This window comes from Schistocerca cancellata, chromosome 3 (genome assembly GCF_023864275.1).
Source record: "Schistocerca cancellata isolate TAMUIC-IGC-003103 chromosome 3, iqSchCanc2.1, whole genome shotgun sequence".
Taxonomy (NCBI): domain Eukaryota; kingdom Metazoa; phylum Arthropoda; class Insecta; order Orthoptera; family Acrididae; genus Schistocerca; species Schistocerca cancellata.
The window spans coordinates 774,533,058-774,557,065 of NC_064628.1; the positions used below are offsets into that span (position 1 = coordinate 774,533,058).

Below are 24,008 nucleotides of genomic sequence, written 5' to 3' on the forward strand. Positions count from 1 at the left end.
GACATCGCTGCGGCCGGAAAAAGATGCTGCAAGAACGGGACCAACGAGTACTGAAGAGAATCGTTCAACGTAACACAAGTGCAACCCTTCGGCAAACTGCTGCAGATTTCAGTGCTGGGCCATCAACAAGTGTCAGTGTGCGAACCATTCAACAAAACATCATCGATATGGGCTTTTGGAGACGAAGGATCATCGTGTACCCTTGACGACTGCATGACACAAAGCTTTACGCCTCGCCTGGGCCCATCAACATCGACCTTGGACTGCTGATGACTGGAAACATGTTGTCTGGTCGGACGAGTCTCGTTCCAAATCGTATCGAGCGGATGGACGTGTACGGCTATGGAGACAATCTCACGAATCCATGAACCCTGCATGTCAGCTGGGGACTCTTCAAGCTGATGGAGGCTCTGTAATGGCGTTGGACGTGTGCAGCTGGAGTGATGTCGGTCCCCTAATATGTCTAGATACGACTCTGACAGGTGTCACGTACGTAAGAATCCCGTCTGATCACCTGCATTCATTCATGTCCATTGTGCATTCCGATAGACTTGGGCAATTCCAGCAGGGCAATGCGATGCCCCACACGTCGATAATTACTACAGAGTGGCTTCAGGACCACCAAATTCCCCGACGTGATCATTATTGAGCATATCTGTGATGCCTTGCAATGTGCTGTTCAGAAGAGAGCCCAACCTCCTCGTACACTTACGGATTTATGGACAGCCCTGCAGGATTCATGGTGTCAATTCCCTCCAGCACTACTTCAGACATTAATCGAGTCCATGACACGTCGTGTTCCGGAATTCTGCGTGTTCGCAGGAGTCCTATATGATATTATGCAGGTGTACCAGTTTCTTTGACTCTTCAGTGTATATCCTACTGGTAGCGCACAGGTGTGTGTCTGATGGACTCCGAATAGCAATACATGTTGTGGTGAAAAGGTTCTTTGCTATAGTTACGCTACAAGCTGCGAGAGGAAGAGAATACCAGAAGTTGAAAGAGATGAAAAGGTACGGGTTGTAACGCGTATTGCGGTCTGGTGAGAATGGATGTCAAGAGGAATACTTCGTAGAGGCGAGCAGTTGTTGGAAGCGTGAAGGTGTGTAACGTGGGGTGCTACGCCAAGTGAAGCCAAAGTTAACGGGGAGATGGATATGAAAAGCGTTTGATGCAAGGCGGAAGGAACTATTAACAAATTGTAGAAATGAGTATAATAAAGCGAATAAAGGGTTTTTTGGCTTTCGGAAAAGTAAGGATACCACAGAGGCATATCTGACGTTGCTATTGATAACGGAATAAAAAAAAGGAAGGTCACATACATAGGATTTATCGACCTGAAAAAGTGATAGATAGTTAATAATGGTGCAAGGCGTTCGAAATACAGAGAAAATTTTGAGTAAGCTACAAAGAGAGAAGGACAATATACAAAATGAACAAAACCAAGTAGGAACAATAAGGATGGAAGACTAAAAACGAAGCGCCTCGGATTAAAAAATGTGTAAGAGAGGGGTGCAGTCTACCATCTCTGCTGTTCAGTCTACACATCGAGGAAGCAACGACGAATATAAGAGAAAGGCTCAAGAATAAGATTAAAATTCAGGGTAAAAGGATATCAGTGGCAGAATTCGCTGATGACATTGCTATCTCCAGTGAAAGAGAAGAAGAAATACAGGATGTGTTGAATGGAATGAACAGGCCACACAGAAAGTGAAGAAGAAATACAGGACATATTGAATGAAAAAAAAACAGTCTCATGAGTAAAAAACATCGCTAGAAAGTAAAATGAAGGAAGACGGAAATAACGAAGAGCAGAAGAAATGAACTATCGATAAACTTCACCTCAAAATTGGGGACCACTATGTAGATGAAGTTACAGGTTTCTGCTAACTTGGGAGCAAAATAACACATGATGGACGAAGCAAGAAGAACATAAAAAGCATATTAGCGTTGGCAAAGAGAGCCGCTAGTATCAAACATCGGCCTTAATCAGTGTTGTATGGTAGTGAATCAAAGGGAAACTGGAAATGAAAAGGATGGACGCATCTAATGTGGTGCTATAGAAGGATGTTGAAAATTAGGAGGACTAATAAGATAATGACGGGATTTTTCGCAGAATCGGCGAAGGAAGGAAAAGATGGGGAACACTGATAAGAAGAAGAAGCGAGATAATAGGACACGTATTAAGGCATCAGTGATTAATTTCTGTAATACGAGAGGGGGGGGCTGTAGAGGGTAAAAACTGTAGGGGCAGACAAAGACTGGAATACATATAACAAATAATTGAGGGGAGAGGGTGAAAGCTCTGAGATGAAGAGGATGGCAGAAGTCTGGTGACTCAAAAAAACAAAAAATAAAAAAATAAATGTGAGGTTCGTTTTCAAAAGCTTATTGATGTCACCTAGGCAACAGATCTAAGATCAGGTGAATGAAGACACCATGCTACTGGAGCTCCTCGACCAATCCATCGCTGTAATTAATGTTTTGTGTTAGGTGTTGTAAAGACGTGTAGAAAATGGCGTTTTGAGCCGTCGTCCATATGCCACATCCCCTGTTTTCCTGCAGGTTATTTTAGTCAGAAATTTCAAAAATCTGACGACAGACATATGGAAAAGGTGCAACTATCATTTTAGGTTAATTATAAAATAGTTTTTTTCTCAAAGAATAGGAAATTTACAAGCCTACCTCTATTATCTATCATAGTGATTGGTGGAAACTCCACCACATATACTAATAACAATTAATAAAAAGCCTCAGGCTGCAATTATGATGTTACAAGTTTATTGATGGTTCTTATAGTAATAATACTTCCTAATAATCATTGGTCTATTTTTGACGTTGTTATAATTATGTACTTCCGAAATTGTGATTAACTAGGCTAGGAGACACAGAACAGTGTTTTCCTGTATCAGTTACCTCTTCAGTTTAATCGTATTAGTGCAACTGCGTTACTCTTTTATGTACTTAGAAACATTCTCACCGTAAATGTTCTTTAACCTTGAACGGAAATGTGGAAACCAATATTACGTAATGATGTGTCACACGTAAGGTGAAGAATGCTATTGCATTATTGTTTTGCTATGGCCGTGAGTAATGGCACTGTAGGTCAGACAAGACAGTGGTTTGAATCTATTCATTGCTACATTCTCGTGACGTCGCACAGGTGAATATCAACACAAATTCACGTTTCGATTATACAGCCTATCAGGCTCAAACAGCTACCATTGTACTGTATTACATGTTAACTGGGGGCCTAGAAACGACGGAGAGGCTCCGTGTCCGCCGCAGCCACAGTGGTCCGCAACCCCACGACGACTACCGCAGTCCCCTTCACCCCTCCGCCGCCCCACACCGAACTCAGGGTTATTGTGAGGTTCGGCCCCCGATGGACCCCACCAGGGAACGTCTCACACCAGACGAGTGTAACCCCTATGTTTGCGTGGTAGAGTAATGGTGGTGTACGTGTACGTGGAGAACTTGTTTGCACAGCAATTGCCGACATAGTGTAGCTGAGACGGAATAAGGGAAACGAGCCCGCATTCGCCGTGGCAGATGGTGGCAGATGGAAAACCGCCTAAAAACCATCCACAGACTAGCCGGCTCACCGGACCTCGACACAAGTCCGCCGGGCGAATTCGTGCCGGGCACCAGGCGCTCCTTCCCGCCATGCGTTAGACCGCATGTCCAACTTCCTGGCAACAGTTACCATTGTACCTCAGGATACTTGTACAAAGGAGAGTCAAGGCCGTGTTCAGCTACATTGCAACTGTGCAATAAATACTGCTGATAAGCTAAGATAACAATAATTTTGGAGTGAATAATTGAACTGTTTCTCACCTGTGCCTTCAAATGTACTAAATTAACACATGTTTTTGTTTGTAAAAGGTATTGCTACCATCTGTTTTTCTATCGTTATTTCTTATTCACATTACAATAAGTTGATAACTGTTAATTTAATCATTGCTCACTTCGTATCCTTTGTAAGGATAATGTTTCCCCAACTGGGCAGCTTTTTTGTCTGCTACACCCATGCCTTTTTATATAATGAAGTGAAATGCATGTACATTATTTATTATTGTCACATTTGTTAAATTTTGTTTATTTGTTACATTGACTTAAATTTTGCATCTGGTGTTCAAGTTAAAACATTGTCAACAGCACTACTACTACCAATAACAATAATAACTCCTGTGTAGCATAAAAAGATTCGCGCGCGCGAGTGCGTTCGCACAAACACAGTACCTGTTGCTTTCATGGATGGATCATCCTTTAGTCCCACGCCAACAAACTTCTCGATATGTAAACATTCTTCTGTGAGGTGCCATGAACACACTTCTAGAACTTTTTAGGAACTAAATTATATAATATTCATTTTAATGTTTTTAATCTTCTTTAATTCTTAGAGGAATTAAAGTAGTAATCACGCATTATCATTCTTCATACCTTTTGTTTATTTAATACTTACATAGTTTTCTACTGTAACTACTTTCTAAAAATCCGCCACTTCAGCAGTATTTGTACTCTATGACTACAACAAAGATGTTAAAGTAGCAGTCAACTATTCACTGTAAAATTATCTATTTCTGCAGCCCACTATAGCGATATTGACCATGTGGCCGTTATCAACTGCTAATATTACACTTTAGCACCTGTCAAAACCTAAAACCTGTCTGACATACATACACGTCATATCATTTGAGTTTTAGGTTTTGAGATGTGCTAAAGTACAGTTATTTCCAACTTGAAAATGGCCACACGGTCGAAATTGCAATATTGGGTGTCATGACTAAATAGTGTAACAGTCATAAGGCAATGACAATGTCATCAAAAAAAATTTCGCTTCACTGGTAACTCTAGTTACGAGAAGTTACTTTCAGTTTCTGATTGAGGTTTCTCGAGTTTATTACTTTGCAAGGTCACAAAAACGTTTTCAGAAACGCACTTTACCACTGCAATACGAGGCCCAATCATAAAATTTAAATTAAAAATATACTACTAATCTTATTTCTAAACGCAAGAATGAGGATTTTCGCAACTTATTTCCCCGTATTCGAAGTTCACTGCCAGGCAACTAGAAGCGTTCTCTGCATCTGTATCGCACTTCAGCAGTGCACTGCTTCATTTTGAAGTTCTGTGAGTCGCCCACCTGTTGTGTTAGCGGCGAAAGTGGCGCCCCAGGGGCTGTGGCGGTCGCCAAGGGAAGCTCGCAGACGGAAGTGGGCACATCCTCCAGGCGGCAGGTCTCGCACCTGCTCACGGGTTCTGTGGCCCCTGTAAACAAACAGAACGAGGACACTCAGCAGAATCGGTTTGTACCGAAGCGTTTCCTCTGACCTTTCAGTGATTTGTGGAGATTGCGTCGCGCACCAGTGTCACTTCGCCATCAATTTTCCTTTCATAGTCTTTTCGCGATATGTATGTTTTGTAAGTCTGTCAGCTCGGTGTGACCATTGGCGATGCCGGATCGCAGCCTGTTGGCTTGGCTGATCGTAGGGATGATTGCTTGAGAATGGGAGTGCGACCGCAAAAAATATAGAAAAGAACGAAAGATAAATAAATAAAATAAGGACCAAGGGTAGGTGTGCAACTTATATTCCCAAAACAACAGGGTAACAGAACGCTGATCGATGAAGAGGAGAGGAAAGGGACGACTATAGCATGCAGGAAGTATAGGTTCCTGTACAAGGAAGCAGAATTTGGTTGAAGTGACTTTCTGACAGGATGTGAAGCAGTGGTGGATCATGAACCTAAATCTGGGGAAGTCAGCAACCATACTGGAAAATCCCCTATACTTCGCTTTTGAGGAATGCGTACCTCGTATTGCTGACGATCACCACTGTTACTACTAACAGGGAATGGTCCAATAAGACATGTCGAAACCGACCCTGAAATTTTTTACACAGGAAGAAGACAACGCAAGAAATGTACTGTAAAAATTTTAGCTTCCAAGAAGCACTGCAAGTACTGTATTAAAAAAAAAAAAAAAAAAAAAAAAAAAAAAAAAAAAAAAAAAAAAGCTGAAAATTTCCAAATTCGTTGCGGCGGTAGAAATGTACAATCCTACTGGCGCTGTAGAAACTGCGCATGCGCAAAAAGGCACACACACACAGAGCCGGTGTCGGCGATACTTCTGTAAACAGGAAACACGACACAATTCGATCGTAACTTGTAAAGGACGTTTCAGGTTACCGTTCGTTGATAGTTTCCCTGACACTACAGTACACAGTTACTCAAAACTGTTAAATGTGTGTGAAATCTTATGGGACTTAACTGCTAAGGTCATCAGTCCCTAAGCTTACACACTACTTAACCTAAATTATTCTAAGGACAAACACACACACCCATGCCCTAGGGAGGACTCGAACATCCGCCGGGACCAGCCGCACAGTCCATGACTGCAGCGCCTTAGGCCGCGCGGCGTACACAGTTAGTATTTTCTCGAATTAGCCACTCAAGTAACATGTATTACAAATTATCAGTTGCTTTTTGCAATATTGCTAAGTGCTGAGAATATAGATAAAGCTGAATTAATATTTATTGGGCTTACGTAAACCATGCCTGCGTACGTAAAGCATGCCTGCTTTTCTTCTTCCAGTTCCACTGTAATGTGGAATCCAACTAACGTTCTCCATTTAGCAATGATGAAATATGAAGAACGTAGTTTGCAGCCAGAATCACCTATTTCTCCTGAGGACGTATATATATATATATATATGTCATTTTTTAGTTGATTTCCTTGACATTCATTCGAATGATATCGACATTTCGTTTGAAATTGTGGATACGTTAGAAAAAATAGGAAATAAATGTGACGGTTCCATGAATTGTTGTTCGGACGACGTCAGTTGTGCTACTAACAGTTCTGAAGAAGAATACCTTCCAAGCCTAAAAAGGCACGTCCTGCAACAGCTTTCAGCGACAAAGAAAAGGCAGTGAAATATCAGTTAAACGAAGGAAGGAAAAAACGCTTGAAGCTACACAGTGTGTAAAGGCGTTTTCGTTTTGTAAAACCAGAGCGTAAACTGAACAAATGTAAGAATGAATTACATGGTGTAATGCGCCAAACGGAAACCCGAAACCATCTGAATGAAAAACTGTTCGAAAGATTTAAAACTGCTCGTGAGAGGCTATGCACCGTTACCGATGGTGAGCTACGAGACTGGGCCCTCCGAATTACATCTGACATGAACATTGCTAATTTCCAGGCTTCGTCGACTTGGCTACGCAGGTTCAAGAAATCGTACTGAATAGGAAGTCGCAAAATTACCAGGTAAACGTGTATAGCAGCTGCCAGTGATAGACAATGCTATAGAAAAAAAGACGGAGTCAGTTGCCCACTCAGTGAGTGCAATGACACATTCATATACGATAATGCCAGTGATAAGTATGAGTGGTTTACTGTTTCCGCAGCCGTAAATCTGTCTCCAAGAACCGCAAGGCAAATTAGTACCAAAAATAAAAAATTGACTGTTTCGTTGCAAAAATCTTGTAATCGACGTATCAAAATCTGGAGAAATGGGAAAGAATAATTTTCAACATTTCGTTCGAAACGTATTCCTACCTACTAATTTACTGCTACTGTTGGATTCATGGTCTGGACAGAACGACACCTCTGTTTTTGTGGAGGACAACGAAAAATCTGTAATGTCGAGTCCGCCTGGAACTACTAGTGCGATTCAATCTCTCGATAAAGAATTTTTTTCGACAGTGGAAAGCATTTTCCAGGAAATTATCAGACAACATTATTTCCGATACCTCTCTCTCATTTCAGGTTTATCAACGGAACAGTATTCTTAAGCTCCAGTCATTTGTGCATTGCCAGGTTTCTTCGCCACGCTTTACGAACTTGATCAAGGATGCCTGGTGTGCAGCGTAATATGCAGAACAACGACCGAGACCACCGTTTCCGACTCCATACCAGTCCTGTCTAAATAAAACTAGTGCTTACTGCGGAGTGCCTGACTGCATCAATTTTTCCTTTGTCCGGTGTGCCTGGTGCAAGAAAAATGTTTATTTTTGCCGTTCAATAGACACTTCGCATTTTTGTGACAAAAAACAAAGAACTGTTTCACTGACAAATGTACAACATTCAAACATTATTATAGGGAATGGCCTATAGGAATTGTTATAAAATGTAGTACATAGACGTATTTCATTTCAACTAATTACAAGTTCTCATTGACGGAAGTCGCCTGTAGCAACAAACACTGCAATGATTTTATTTTCTCTGCTAGCCACTTTTATCAGAATTACATATGCAAGAACTGAACTGTCGACATGAGGTTATCCAAAAAAATGTTTGTATAGCTTAAGCCAGGTTTTCACCGGAGCAAACAAGCTAATAAGCACGAATAAAAGCGAGTTCTGTCTGGTGTACCCGATAGGCCTCTTGCAAGCCTTTCAACTGGACGGCAATGCAGCTACTGACGTGTCCCTAACCTTCTCCAGTTACGTAATCGGAAAATGGAGACCTGCAGTTCAACGTGGGATCCGAATCACGTGTCTTTCGTGGCCACTCCAGCATCTGTGAGAAGTGGATGCTCGGTTAAAAATCATAATGAAAAAGTTGTGGTCTGAACGGGATTTGATACTGAACTCTCTGGATCACGCAGAGTGCGCTTTGCCACTAGACCAGTTTAGTTTTAGAAAAGAAAAAAAAAAAAGAAGAATATGACCATTAGACCTTACACGCGTAGTGGAAACGCTAGCTGTGTCACCTCTTGAGATGATGCTCGATGTCTGTAATTAGTGTTCTCTTTATAAATTTCCACTCAATGGTAATGAGGACCCAGGAGAAAACGGCAGCCGACATAAAGGGAAAATTTTGTACCAGTGCTAAGGAGAGATGGAGATGCAATTCCGTGTAAAGTGCACGATCTCCACGTATGTGACGCCTCCATACAAATGGAGACACTTAAATTCTTCCTTCCCTGTGCCATTTACATACTCCGTCAATAACAGTGCGCTCGCCCTATGAAATAATCCTCAATGAATAGCAAAGTTTCGCATTGTGGCTCTTACAACATAGAGTTGCATCCTGTATGCCGAATATTAGCTCCAAAAACTAAAAACTAATAACACAGCTTTCAGAGGTATGTCCGCTACCTCGTGTTCTCTTCTATTCCCTCTAGTATAAACGATTCTACGCATGTACAAGGGAATGGTAGTGAATTTTCTGCAAACGCTCATTCTCACGTGTTCGCTTTGTAATATAACGTGGCGAAAATGTTTTTGTGTAGGTAAAGTTTGGAATGTGTATCGTTGCTTAACACAAGAAAAACAATATTACACTTCATACACTCCTGGAAATGGAAAAAAGAACACATTGACACCGGTGTGTCAGACCCACCATACTTGCTCCGGACACTGCGAGAGGGCTGTACAAGTAATGATCACACGCACGGCACAGCGGACACACCAGGAACCGCGGTGTTGGCCGTCGAATGGCGCTAGCTGCGCAGCATTTGTGCACCGCCGCCGTCAGTGTCAGCCAGTTTGCCGTGGCATACGGAGCTCCATCGCAGACTTTAACACTGGTAGCATGCCGCGACAGCGTGGACGTGAACCGTATGTGCAGTTGACGGACTTTGAGCGAGGGCGTATAGTGGGCATGCGGGAGGCCGGGTGGACATACCGCCGAATTGCTCAACACGTGGGGCGTGAGGTCTCCACAGTACATCGATGTTGTCGCCAGTGGTCGGCGGAAGGTGCACGTGCCCGTCGACCTGGGACCGGACCGCAGCGACGCACGGATGCACGCCAAGACCGTAGGATCCTACGCAGTGCCGTAGGGGACCGCACCGCCACTTCCCAGCAAATTAGGGACACTGTTGCTCCTGGGGTATCGGCGAGGACCATTCGCAACCGTCTCCATGAAGCTGGGCTACGGTCCCGCACACCGTTAGGCCGTCTTCCGCTCACGCCCCAACATCGTGCAGCCCGCCTCCAGTGGTGTCGCGACAGGCGTGAATGGAGGGACGAATGGAGACGTGTCGTCTTCAGCGATGAGAGTCGCTTCTGCCTTGGTGCCAATGATGGTCGTATGCGTGTTTGGCGCCGTGCAGGTGAGCGCCACAATCAGGACTGCATACGACCGAGGCACACAGGGCCAACACCCGGCATCATGGTGTGGGGAGCGATCTCCTACACTGGCCGTACACCACTGGTGATCGTCGAGGGGACACTGAATAGTGCACGGTACATCCAAACCGTCATCGAACCCATCGTTCTACCATTCCTAGACCGGCAAGGGAACTTGCTGTTCCAGCAGGACAATGCACGTCCGCATGTATCCCGTGCCACCCAACGTGCTCTAGAAGCTGTAAGTCAACTACCCTGGCCAGCAAGATCTCCGGATCTGTCCCCCATTGAACATGTTTGGGACTGGATGAAGCGTCGTCTCACGCGGTCAGCACGTCCAGCACGAACGCTGGTCCAACTGAGGCGCCAGGTGGAAATGGCATGGCAAGCCGTTCCATAGGACTACATCCAGCATCTCTACGATCGTCTCCACGGGAGAATAGCAGCCTGCATTGCTGCGAAAGGTGGATATACACTGTACTAGTACCGACATTGTGCATGCTCTGTTGCCTGTGTCTATGTGCCTGTGGTTCTGTCAGTGTGATCATGTGATGTATTTGACCCCAGGAATGTGTCAATAAAGTTTCCCCTTCCTGGGACAATGAATTCACAGTGTTCTTATTTCAATTTCCAGGAGTGTATTACGGATATCCTCCACCAAATAAATCGTACGTATCTTTTGTAGCCCGGGGTGCTGCTTCTCAATGCTGCCGTAGATTCATCTTGATGTTATTGTGTCGCCACATGAGAATCATGCAATGGTTGAAATACAAAGGGCGTTCAAAAAGTTTGGCACAGTTGTCTCTTTTTTTTTTTTTTTTGTAGTAGGAGAATTAATTTTTTTTGTGAACATACTTGGAACATTTGGCTGTAAGTTGGTATATAAAAGTATTTTCTTTTATTTTTGTGAGCCGTAATGGTCCGTGAAGTAGATGTCAGGTTGCGACAACGGTCGGTGATGGAGTTCCGCTTCAAGACCGGCGATGGATCTGCTACATCAGTTCACAGGAAGTCGCTAGCTGTTTATGAGGAGAACAGTGGATCGCAGCAGTATCCAGCGGTGGTGGCAGAGGTTTAAAGAATTAAAGAAGGTGATTTCTCTCTACTGGACAATCCAGTAGACCATCGACAGCAGTGATTGATGTGAATAGGGAGACCATTGATCACATCATCCAAAATGATAGATGTGCGACGACACGACAACTTGCTGAAATGACTTGTTTGTCATTCGGTAGTGTGATATCAGTGGTACCGTCACTAGGGTACAGAAAAATCTGTGCACGTTGGGTGCCTGGATTTCAGACAAGAGAAATGAAAACGATGAGGAAGAACGTGTGTGAGTGTCTCATGAAGACCTTTACTGAAGAATGGAAACAGTGTTTTGACAGCGTCATTACCCAGGATGAAATATGGTTTTTTTGTGCGAACCTGAGAGCAAAATCCAGTCCATAGAGTGGCATCATGCATGTACCCCTCAGAAGAAGAACCAAGACTTTCATGAACAGCAGGCTGAAAGGTCATGGCCTCCTTCTTCTGGGATCACTGTGGTATCATTTTCATTGACTTTTTGGAACCTGGCTCCACAATTAAACGGGACCATTACTTGGCCCTGAACACTATGGGACTCAACTTCTGAGGTCATCAGTCCCCTAGAACTTAGAACTACCTAAACCATACTAACCTAAGGACATCACACACATCCATGCCCGAGGCAGGATTCGAACCTGCGACCGTAGCGGTCACGCGGCTCCAGACTGGGACCATTACTGTTTGTCATTGGAGAAGCTGCGTGCTGCCATCAAGACCCACAGATCACAGCTTCAGGGTCAGCTCATCAGACTGCGCCATGACAATGTCAAACCTCATACGGCCCTTATGACGCAGGAGAAAATCAGGAAAATGGGTGGGAAAATTGTTCCTCATCCTTCCTACAGTCCAGACTTGGCTCCGTCTGATTTTTACCTCTTTGGTCGTCTGAAGGCCCACCTGTGCGGTAAAACATTTGATAGTGAGAAAGACTTTATTTCCTGCGTCAAGCGATGGTGTAAAAGTCAATCCTCAGAATTTTACCAAAGTGCATTTACATCATGGAAAGAACGTTGGGCCCGATGCCTCACAGCTGATTGAGGCTACATTGGGTAGGGTCAATGTATAGCTAAATGTTCCAAGTATGTTCACAAAAATTTCATTCTCCTCCTGCAAAAAATAAAACAAATTGAGAGGACTGTGCAAAACTTTTTGAATGCCCTTTGTAAGTTTCAGTATTTCTTGTTTACAAAGAGTTTTATTTCGCACGCTAGATGTTCGACGGCGAACTACATGTGTAAAATTGACTTAACACTGTCTAATGACTGACGTAAGACTAACCTCAGACTGACCTCTGGCGGCGTACAAATCGCCTATATTTATATGATGGTAAATAACTACTGTCATTGTTACATATTAAATGATTAGATTTATACAATTGAAATTTTTACATACATCTTCCCAAATTACACAGGAATTTACATGAAATAAAAGTGTATAATTTCGTAGGAATGAATCTGTTTCTATTAAGACTATAAATTACATGTTTCGTCATTGCAACAATATATTTCGTTAATTTGCATATATCATTTTACTTACTTAAACACCCTATCCTTTTCAGGTGAAAAGAGCGATTAGTTTTATGGAATGAAAGACCTAGATTCAATTATTTAAATTTTGTACGAGTAAAATTTTACATTTTATGTTTGGTCAGAATTACAGTTTTATGAACTAATACCAATTAGAATATGAGTATGCTTAATTCTGAGTGAAAAATCATCATGTTATATCTCTATTAGGGATACAAACACTTTTTTAGCTTGAAAACATAAAAGTAGCTGTCTCTTGATGACTAGAAATATCGGAACTTTAATCGTTAATTACTCCATAATTACAATAGCAAAATTTTTTATTCCTACCATGTGCTTGTAGTTTGTACTGTTTAGAAATTGTGATGGTGCATGAACTTTTAATCCATCATGTTTCCTTCATTCTATATACTTGTGAGGCCCAACGTAAACAATGTCAAAACAATAGCTTAAATTAGTGCAAATTTCTAATGTGCTGCACAGAAAATCTTCGGTGTATTCGAATCCAAATAACCACAAAAGACAAAGTCAAAACAGCAGTTTATATTGGTGTAAATTACTCATTTTACACATATGCCCTCTTCGGGAGAGTAGGGATAAGATTGGAAGAGCACACATGATCCCAAAAAGGGTTGTGGGTATTAAAATCTCCGGATAATTCCGCTACGCGGCGCTATGTGAGTGATTGAGTCGCGCACTATGGCTGTACAAACCGTTGTTATAAGCTGTTCTTCGCGCGGCAAAAATTTGTAACTCCATTTTTTACAAAATACTTGCAGTGCCCCTTAGCAGCTAAAATTTTTTCATTGCATTTCTTTCGTTGTCTTTTTCCTATGTAAAAAGTGTCATGTCTTATTGGAACATTCCCTTGTAAGACGATGACGATGATTACCACTACTATTACTACTGCTAATAAAGATAAAATAGTAATAATAATAATAATAATAATTACACTAGCTTTTCTTTACAGAAGAACTTGAAGATCGGACGTTTGAGCGTTGTCACTTATAAAACAATTTAACTCGACGATCATACTTCTTTCCGAATCTTTGGATGACATCTTCATACCATATGACTCGGCTGTCAAGTATTCGCAGTAATGGTTTTTCAATCGAGGTACAAGCAAGAGTTGATAATCGGTCCTGTCCCATATTGTTCCTCGAATATGTTTTTGCACGTTTAAGACAAAAAAAATCCTTTCAAGTGAAACACTTGTTGCAGAAATAGTAGCAATTAGACAAAATAGTTCGAGAGCTTCTGAAAGAATGTGATCCGTTTCATTCTCAGTCATTCTTTTGATTAGTCTCCCACGCTGACAAAGTGAAATGTTTATTTATGCTGAGAAGAAAATACAGTCTCCAGATCTACACACAAACTGCGACTGACTAAAGGACGCACCATACGTTCGTAATATTGAATCCACACCGTCTACAGGGAAATGCTGAGAATAACTGGCGAACTGGGTAGTATCGCCCAATTTAAGAAAGAGCATTTTATCACAATGTTAACGTGGTATTTCCAGTTGTGGTACAATATTATCGAATACCTCTAAATACACCTCTTTGTATTTTGACGTCATTGGATTGCCAACATATTCATCCATCATTTCAGCTATATCCGTGGAAACTTCAGTTTTCGAATTAGTCGAGCGTTTCATTTCATGGAATTCAAAAAGTCGATCAGTGAGTTGTTCTAATAAGAACACCCCACAGTGCTTACTGCAACGTATCAAACTGTTAGAATAAGAGATGATACTGACCAGTAGACAGTAACCCAGCCCCGAACGCGGTCGTGCATCTGCAACGTGTAGACGACGGAGCGATCTCCATTGCCTGCCTGTAGATCCTCTGGAGGATTCCAGGACAGCGTCACGGAGTAGCGGTCTCTGGACACCACTGATGGCTTGCCTGGAGCCTGCAATTCCACGACGTGCTCGTTGGACATCGAAGCCTGAAAAAATCGTGATTAATGTTAACATGACCTTCTACGTCAACATCTACATCTACATTTATACTCCGCAAGCCACCCAACGGTGTGTGGTGGAGGGCATAGAAAGAAGGATCTTTTATTGTATGATTATATGATAGCGGAACAAACTGGTAGCAGTTACTTCTGTAAAATATCTGGGAGTATGCGTACGGAACGATTTGAAGTGGAATGATCATATAAAATTAATTGTTGGTAAGGCGGGTGTCGGGTTGAGATTCATTGGGAGAGTGCTTAGAAAATGTAGTCCATCAACAAAGGAGGTGGCTTACAAAACACTCGTTCGACGTATACTTGAGTATTGCTCATCAGCGTGGGATCCGTACCAGGTCGGGTTGACAGAGCAGATAGAGAAGATCCAAAGAAGAGCGGCGAGTTTCGTCAGAGGGTTATTTGGTAAGCGTGATAGCGTTACGGAGATGTTTACCAAACTTAAGTGGCAGACTCTGCAAGAAAGGCGCTCTGCATCGCGGTGTAGCTTGCTCTCCAGGTTTCGAGAGGATGCGTTTCTGGATGAGGTATCGAATATATTGCTTCCCCCTGCTTATACCTCCCGAGGAGATCACGAATGTAAAATTAGAGAGATTCGAGAGCGCACGGAGGCTTTCCGGCAGTCGTTCTTCCCGCGAACCATACGCGACTGGAACAGGAAAGGGAGGTAATGGTGAAGATACACCTATAATAAACTTTTAATCGATGTTCAACAGACCACGTCATACTGACTCAATGCCAAACTTCCTCAAAAAAGGCTAATGTAATACTTAACAATGTTCCCGTTAATTCACAGTGGTAAATTTTCAGACGTATTTTTAAATGTATGACGGAGTTGCTGTTACAGGCAGGCAAACAGCACATGTCTAACAAGTAATCAACTTTTCAACACCACAACAGATCATCAAACACGCGCTAGGTCTTCATACCCACGAAATTGGGCTTACTATACATGGTTTTCCGAAATTCTTGCACCAGAGAAGATATACTAAATATTCCACTATTCGAACCAAGAACAGCTGCCAACATGAGTAATTTTAAAGTAAAGGGCGTTTCATCTGTTTACGGCCCATTCTTCTTTGATGGAAACACGGTTAACGGTCAGCAGTACCTTGCTATGTTACAAAACTGGTTGTTTCCGAGGCTGCACGAAGACAACTTCATTTTTCAACATGACGGGCCACCCCGGCACTGGAGTCGCCAAGTGCGTGAATATCTGAATGAAACTCTACCGAACCGTTGGACTGGTCGTCAAGGAATTGGCGACTTAGCATGTCTCAGCTGCGCTCCACGGTCACCGGATTTGACACCCTCTGACTTCTTCCCGTGGGATTTCGTTAAAGACGACGTTTATGTACCACCACTCCCACAGAACCTGGAGGAGCTGAAGAACCGGATCTGTACTGCCATAACATCATTGACGAAGGACATGCTTGCCCGAGTATGGGAAGAATTTGAGTATCGATGTGATTTTGCCGCTGATGGAGGACATATTGAACGTCTGTAATCCAAACTTGAGAGGTTCGTAAATATGTGTTAAGTTTCATATTCGTATGTCTTAAAGTTTAATAAATATATGCATTCGAAATACGTATATTCTTTTAGAAACGCCCTGTATTTACCGCGGGTCTTCTTGTGTCCTACTCTGTGTAGGTAGAACACAGTTTGTTATTAGTTACACTGACGGTAACGCGGGAACCAGAACAAAGATGTGGTTTCTGTGGTCAATGGCGTTTGAGTTGTCGAAGTCAATAGCTAGCCAGATGTTAAGTCCCGAGCATTGTGAGAGTCATCTTAAGTGTATGCAAAACAGTCCTAGAAGCGAATGGCCGGCCGCGGTGGTCTAGCGGTTCTAGGCGCTCAGTCCGGAACCGCGCGACTGCTACGGTCGCAGGTTCGAATCCTGCCTCGGGCATGGATGTGTGTGATGTCCTTAGGTTAGTTAGGTTTAAGTAGTTCTAAGTTCTAGGGGACTGATGACCACAGATGTTAAGTCCCATGGTGCTCAGAGCCATTTGAACCATTTTTGAACCTAGAAGCGAATGAATCAGAAGTGTAAACACAGGCAAGGTCAATCTCAACTATTAAATAGTGCAAGCCGAAGTCTTTATAAAATAATGAAAAGGGCTGTACAAGTGTGGGGCCATGGTATTTATGGGCGCTCACATCAGTGGATGGGCCCACATGACATGTCCGTGACAGCCAGGTTGCAGGCTGTGGCCATGCTACAAAGCTTGATTGTCTCTGATCTTTCCTCCATATCGACAGGCTGAGTGGAGAGTCTGCATTGCTCTCAGATCACGTCTCACCCCATTTAATCGTCGCACAGGGCCGGATAGGGTCTAATCTGTCCTGACTTCGTCGAGAAAAAGGCAGAAAGTGTTGATGGAATCTCCACCACAGGCTCCCATGACAATTCCTCGTCGTAATTTGGTGGATCGAATGCCGGTGCTGTCTGTGAACTGCCAACCAATCAATGGTTTCTAGGGCGATAGTTGGCCATGTCTGCATGAAAGTGGGTGCCTACGTGCTCCTAGCTGGCCGTAACCTCGAACATTTGCCACCACCAGTTGCCGACAATGATGCTTTCGATCCATCTGAAGTTCTGGTCGAAATCTCGAGCCCATACGTAGGAGCCCACATGGTAGGATGCGTAAGTGGTGGGCTTATTGAGTCAAGTGCTGAACGTCGAAGAGGGTGCGTGGTCTGCACTCCTTAAAATTTGGGCCAGACGTGGTCTGTTCATGGGGATGGACCTAGAAGTTACGAAGAAGCTGGTGAGTGCATTTGCAGCATGGACTGTCATCATTTCCTTGCCCATCTGCCTTCTGAAGGTCCTGATCATCAGCTCAGCTTCAGAATTGGACGTTAGGTAAAACAGAGCAGTGGTGAGGTGGTCAGTGCTGTGGTTTTACAAAACATCTGAAACTGAGATGTCCTGAATAGAGACCCGCTGTCGGTAACCAGGGTGGAAGGTGCCCCTCTATTGCAAATATTGTGGAGAGGTAGCTACTGTGGTGGCGGTAGCCAACTGTCCCATATATGGGGTGTTAAAGTGGGCGTAAACAACTAGAAACAACATTCCTGCCCTGGAATGGTCTAGCACAATCTATATGTACTCATTGACTGGGGTGATCAGGATAGAGCAGGGGTTGAAATGCTGTACTAGGGCTGAATGATTGTGACTGCAGTCATTAAATGGACTGGCGTGCCCCAGTGTCCGACCTCAACCTAATGGAAAAGCTCTGGGATAAGTTAGAATGTCGACTTTGCTCCCGCCTCAACGTCCATCATCACTATCTTCTCTGGCTTCGGCTGATAGGGCAGAACGGGCTCCCATTCCTGCATTGACATTCAGATGCCACATGGAAAGTGTCCCCAGCAGACTTCAAGCCGTCATACAAGCGAATGGTGGATACAAAATACATTAATGTCCAGTAATAAGTGTCAGTCCGCAGCTCGTGGTCTTGCTCCCGGGTTCGATTCCCGGCGGGGTCAGGGATTTTTCCTGTCTCGAGATGACTGGGTGTTGTTGTGTCGTCTTCCTCATCATCATTCATCCCCTTACGGTCGGAGGAAGGCAATAGCAAACCACCTCCTTGCCTAGTCGGCGGTGCGGGTCTCCCGCATCGTCCCCTAGGCTCCTAGGAGTATGAGACTCATCATCATTAATAGTTGTCATACAATGCTATAATTTTTCAGGTACATTCACTGGTATATGTGAGTACTGTGTGAAAAATGAGTTGTGAATAGAGTTAATAATGAAGAAGTAATTAATTCAGACGTCATGTCTAATGCTGAAATTTTACTACATAACTAGCGAAAAATGAAGTAAGCGATAATTTTTTTCTTTCACTGTTTTGGGGGAGAGAGTGTCAGCGAATCAACTGTACAGTTTGCTGGAAATCGCTGAGTACTGCCATTCTCAAGTTCTGGATTTATACAGTCTGAGTAATGTGCATAGTGTGAGTTACGCTGCCTCAAAATACTATGCACAGTTTGTAACATTAATATTTGACTTATTTACTCAATAATTGTATGATACTGCTGAAAAATGAAAATCTTGTTGCTTGTGGAGGCCATCAGATAGCCTAATTGAAAATGGGGCTGGGTGACCATTTTAGCCATTTAGTAATATAGTGGGCCTTGGTGGCATCGCCTTCGTCGTCCGTATCGCATCGTCATAGCTGCGCTCTCTTCTCTTGACGTCTGGCACGGCGCAGCGCTCACGTCTGGGTGTGTAGCAGTCGCCATTTCAATTGCTGGATGGGAGAAATGGGCGCAGGCCGTGTGTTAGCGTTGTCCAGTGATTTGCGGCCACAAACATCTCACCGAAGGATTTACCTGCTTGGTCTGAAGGGAAGGGTACCCTACCACTCTGCCGGCCGCTGTGACCGAGCGGTTCTAGGCGCTTCAGTCTGGAATCGCGCGACCGCTACGGCCGCAGGTGCAAATCCTGCCTCGGGCATGGATGTGTGTGATGTCCTTAGGTTAGCTGGTTTAAGTAGTTCTAAGTTCTAGGGGACTGATGACCTCAGATGGTAAGTTCAAAATGTTCAAATGCGTGTGAAATCTTATGGGACGTAACTGCTAAGGTCATAAGTCCCTAAGCTTACACACTACTTAACCTAAATTATCCTAAGGACAAACACACACAATCATGCTCGAAGGAGGACTCGAACCTCCGCCGGGACCAGCCGAGATCGTAAGTCCCATAGTGCTCAGAGTCATTTGAACCACTTGAACCTACCTCTCTCCCACTTCTCGGGCGCAGGACAACGACATTTCGACGCTTGTAGTTTATAAAACGCACGTCAGTCTCACGAATTTGTCAAAAACGATTCAGGAATACGGACATCCAGATGTAGCAGTACTTAGTTACGTTCTGATCAAAATTTAAATCTGTATAAGACTTTTATCCATATCACTCTACAGCAGCTTTGGTTCTAAAGCCATACACAATAATACAAGGAAAATTGATTACTAACTTTTATTTTATTAGCTAAAAATATTGTTGTACGAGAGATATAACTGCTTTGCAGGTTTTCATAACAGTGGCACTGCTGGAGTTTGCTGATGTTACAACACCAAATATCACTAAAATGACCTTCCTGTCGCCAGAATTTTCAGTTACTCCTAACCTTTTTTCGACTACAATTTTCCCTCTAATTGCCAGGATTTCTTTTCCTATTGTTTTCATAACCCGCAACAGACATCGGATTACAGTGAGAAAATTAGCAGGGAGTGTGTCGTTCTTTTTTCTCAACCGTTCACGTAGCCATTTTTCTCTTTTGTTATTGATTTTTGACAGTCATGGTTGATAAAAGAGCAACAACTGCATAATCGTTCTTCAACATCTTGGATTCTTGAAATGGTGTTACAAAATGGAGATGTCGACATTACTATTGATGGTGTGATGTTGCCTTCAGTATATAGATGATACTTACAATATACGAGGCGCGTTTTTTAAGTAAAAAATATGGTTCAGATGGCTCTGAGCACTATGGGACTTAACTTCTGAGGTCATCACTCCCCTAGAACTTAGAACTACTTAAAGCTAACTAAACTAAGGACATCACACACATCCATGCCCGAGGCAGGATTCGAACCTGCGACTATAGCGGTCGCGCAGTTCCAGACTGTAGCGCCTAGAACCGCTCGGCCATCCCGGTCGGCTTTTTAAGTAAGGTCCGTTTTGTTATAGAGACGAAGTAGTTCGCCCGCATACCTCAACGAGCGCGTGCGTCGTGTACCGGCATGCCTCGGGAACAACTGTGTTCAGTTTCAGCTCTGTAGTTAATCTGTACGGTTCGGTTCTGTGCTTTCAAAATGTTTAAGACTATCAAATCGCCCACTGTCTGTGAGGTTCGCTCACTGATACGGTTTTTGTCAGCAAGGAACCTGTCTACTGCAGAAATTCATCTACAGATTAGCGAAGTGTACGGTGTTACTGTTATGAGTGAAAGCAAAGTGCGTAAGTGGGGACGAGAATCCGAAGATGGCCATGACAACGTCCATGATGAGGACCGCTCCGGTTATCCTTCATTGATTACAGACGATTTGGTGGCTTCAGTTGAAGTGAGGACTTGTGAAAACAGGCGCTTCATAATAACAGGTCTCTCAAACGAATTTCCTGACGTGTCGAGATCAGTGCTTTACAACATTGTTTCTGAACACCTAAAGTTTAGGAAACTGTGCTCCCGTTGGGTCCCGAAACTCCTAACAGAGGACAACAAAAACCAAATATTTGAGTGTGCGATGAAGTTCTTGACTCGTTATCATGAAGAAGGGAACAGCTTCTTGAATCAGATCGTAACTGGAAACGAAACATAGGTTTCACATATCACACCCGAAGCAACAGAGCATGGAATGGAGACACACACGCTCGCCTGTAAAGGTGAAGGCCAAACAGACTCTGTCCCAGCGCAAAATCATGGCGTCGATGTTTTGGGATAGGCATGGTGTTTTGTTGATCGACTTCATGCAGCAAGGAACCACCATCAATCCAGAAGCATACTGCCAAACCCTGAGAAAGCTACGCAGAGCGATTCAAAACAAAAGACGCAGCATGCTGACAAAGAGAATTGTTCTTCTCCATGACAATGCAAGACCTCACACTGCAGGTCAGACCCGCGATTTATTGGACAGTTTTGGCTGGGAAGTTTTAGACCAACCCACCCTACAGTCCTGACCTTGCGCCGAGCGATTACCATCTGTTCCTCCACCTCAAACAACACCTAAGTGGCAACTGATACAATGATGACGACGACGTGAAAACGGCAGTGAACTCTTGGTTATCGGAGCAGGTGGCAAGTTTTTATGAAGAGGTCATTTAAAACTGGTTTAGAGGTATGATACGTGTTTGAACAAACTTGGCAACTATGTCGAAAAATAGAGTGAAGTATGTACTTTCTGAAAATAAATTTACGTTTTTGAAATAACCTTTCGTTGTGAACTTAGGTTCAAACAGACTTTACTTAAAAAACACGCCTCGTAGCAGTTAAATAGTGAAGCCCCTTATGGTACTAGTGGTGAGGGGAAAGATGCTGACATGACAGCCTGAAAGGAGAGAGTTACGTACACCACTTCCTACCAACAGATCGGTGCCCAAACTACCTAGTAAGGGTGTTGTCCGCAAATCCCGGGTAGGCTCTGCTGTCGCACACCAGCAAGTCCGTGTTTTTCTGGCATTGGTGGTATGGGCCGATGGTTCAGCGACGTCATTGGCGCCGTGGTATGCCTGTTTACTTCGATACCGTTTTACCTGGAGCGCCAGCGTCCTGTTATCCCATTCTACAACCGATAGGGTCCCTAGAAAGAAGACTACTAAGCTTTACGTAAGGGCTCAGAGCTAGAAGACGCGTTTTGGTGTGTCCAGATATTTGAAAACAAACCTTCCTTGTTTGTCGTGATACAAGGCAGTCGGTGGTCGCAATAATTCTTCCATCTTCTTCCAGAGGCTCGCTATGAATCCAGGCGCCATGGAGACACGTGTGACAGACGGCAGAAGGAACTGACCTAACAATGCAGAGGTTCAAAAATGGTTCAAATGGCTCTGAGCACTATGGGACTTAACATCTGTGGTCATCAGTCCCCTAGAACTTCGAACTACTTAAACCTAACTAACCTAAGGACATCAAACACATCCATGCCCGAGGCAGGATTCGAACCTGCGGCCGTAGCGGTCACGCGGTTCCAAACTGAAGCGCCTAGAACCGCACGGCCACACCGGCCGGCAATGCAGAGGTTTGGCATACTTGGGCTCTGCTGCAAAAGTTGGCAGTCTTCTTTCCATCACAATGCGCAATCCGAACGGTACTAGTGAGAGGGTGCCATCCAAGACCCTGTCGCGTGGCATATGGTGACAGCCTTATACTGAGTGCATACCTATTCTTCTGAGATTAATTCCATACAGCATTCGATATGTGAAGGACACACGCAGAATGAAACCTACACTTCTTTGCCCCTTTTCATACCGCAAAGACGGCGTTGCAACGCTGTGTTTACCCACTATCCGACTTGACTGATGAAAACATGAGGTCAGGTACACTAATCATCAAGATCCCAATCGACCGCAAGGGAAGATCGCTATCCTGTGCATCAGGCACATCGTAAATCCTTCACATCTGTGCCTGCCATCCCAGAACAAGTAACGGACTCCCAGCAACATTCTTTCTCGTCCCGCACCACTGGTCGGAGACCAGCAGCAGGCAGACTAGGGAGCTTCCGTCCTATGCGTAGGCTACCTACCGTTAATACCCCAAAGCAAACGTTTGGAGTGATGTAGTGACCGAAAAGGATGGACTGCTGTTGATAAATGGCATCGCATTGTTTTCAGCAATGAATCATGATTCTTCACTACCCTGGATGACTATCGTCGACGAGTATGGTGGCGAGCTTTTTCCAGTGTTTCGAAGAGTGTTGTAGTGTTAGTCCTGATATCATGGTGTGGAGAGCCATCAGGAATAACTTCAGGTCATGGCTGGTAGCGACTGAGGGAACTCTGATGTCACAATGTTGCGTCATGGACATGCTGTGCCTTCAGGTGTTACCTCTCATACATCAGTATCGTGGTGCCATTTTTCAATAGGATAATGCTCTTCCACACATGGCTCGCATCTGCATGAACTTCCTACGTGATGTTGCGGTAGTCCCGTGGTCAGAATGATCCCTATATCTGTCCTCAATGGGACGTGTTTAGGACCAGCTCGGATTTCAACTCCGTCGCAGTGACAGTATCCAGCATATCAAGGACTAGTTACAACAACAGTGGGCAAGCTTGCCTCAGAAGAGCATACAAGGGCCTTCTGACGTTCTTCCCAACCGACTCAGTGCACCCATACAGGCCAGGGGTGCTGCAATGTTAGATTGATAAGTGGGTTCATGACGCCGACTTCTTTACAAATTTGATTAGATTTTGTAATCACTGAAATAATATCAAGTATCCTCTCAACCCTTGATGTTTCATACACTGAAGAACCCAAGAAACTGGTACACCTGTCTAATATCGTTGGGGGCCCCTCGCGAGTACGCAGAAGTGCGAACACGACGTGGCATGGACTCGACTAATTTCTGAAGTAGTGCTGGAGATAATTGACACCATAAATCCTTAAGAGTACGAGGGGGTGGAGATCATTTCTGAACAGCACCCACCCCACACCATTACAGAGCCTCGACCGGCTTGAACAGTCCCCTACTGAAGTACAGGATCCACGGATTCATGAGGTAGTTTCTTTACCCGTACACGTCCATATGCTCGATAACATTTGAAAACGAGACTCGTCCGACCGGGCTACAAGTTTCCAGTCATCAACAGTCCAATGTCGGTGCTGACTG

General features: G+C 43.9%; 1 protein-coding gene across 1 annotated transcript in view; it reads right to left on the reverse strand.

Moving 5' to 3' along the window:
- The window catches only part of LOC126175813 (fibronectin type 3 and ankyrin repeat domains protein 1-like), a 168,894-nt gene that overhangs the window by 107,636 nt on the left and 37,250 nt on the right, over positions 1–24,008 (reverse strand). The window contains exons 2-3 of the mRNA XM_049922801.1: positions 14,455–14,645; positions 5,147–5,271 (exon numbers count right to left, since the gene is read on the reverse strand). Of these exons, the coding sequence (XP_049778758.1) occupies positions 5,147–5,271; positions 14,455–14,639 (310 nt within the window). The 5' untranslated portion in view covers positions 14,640–14,645. The remainder of the gene's footprint in view (positions 1–5,146; positions 5,272–14,454; positions 14,646–24,008) is intronic.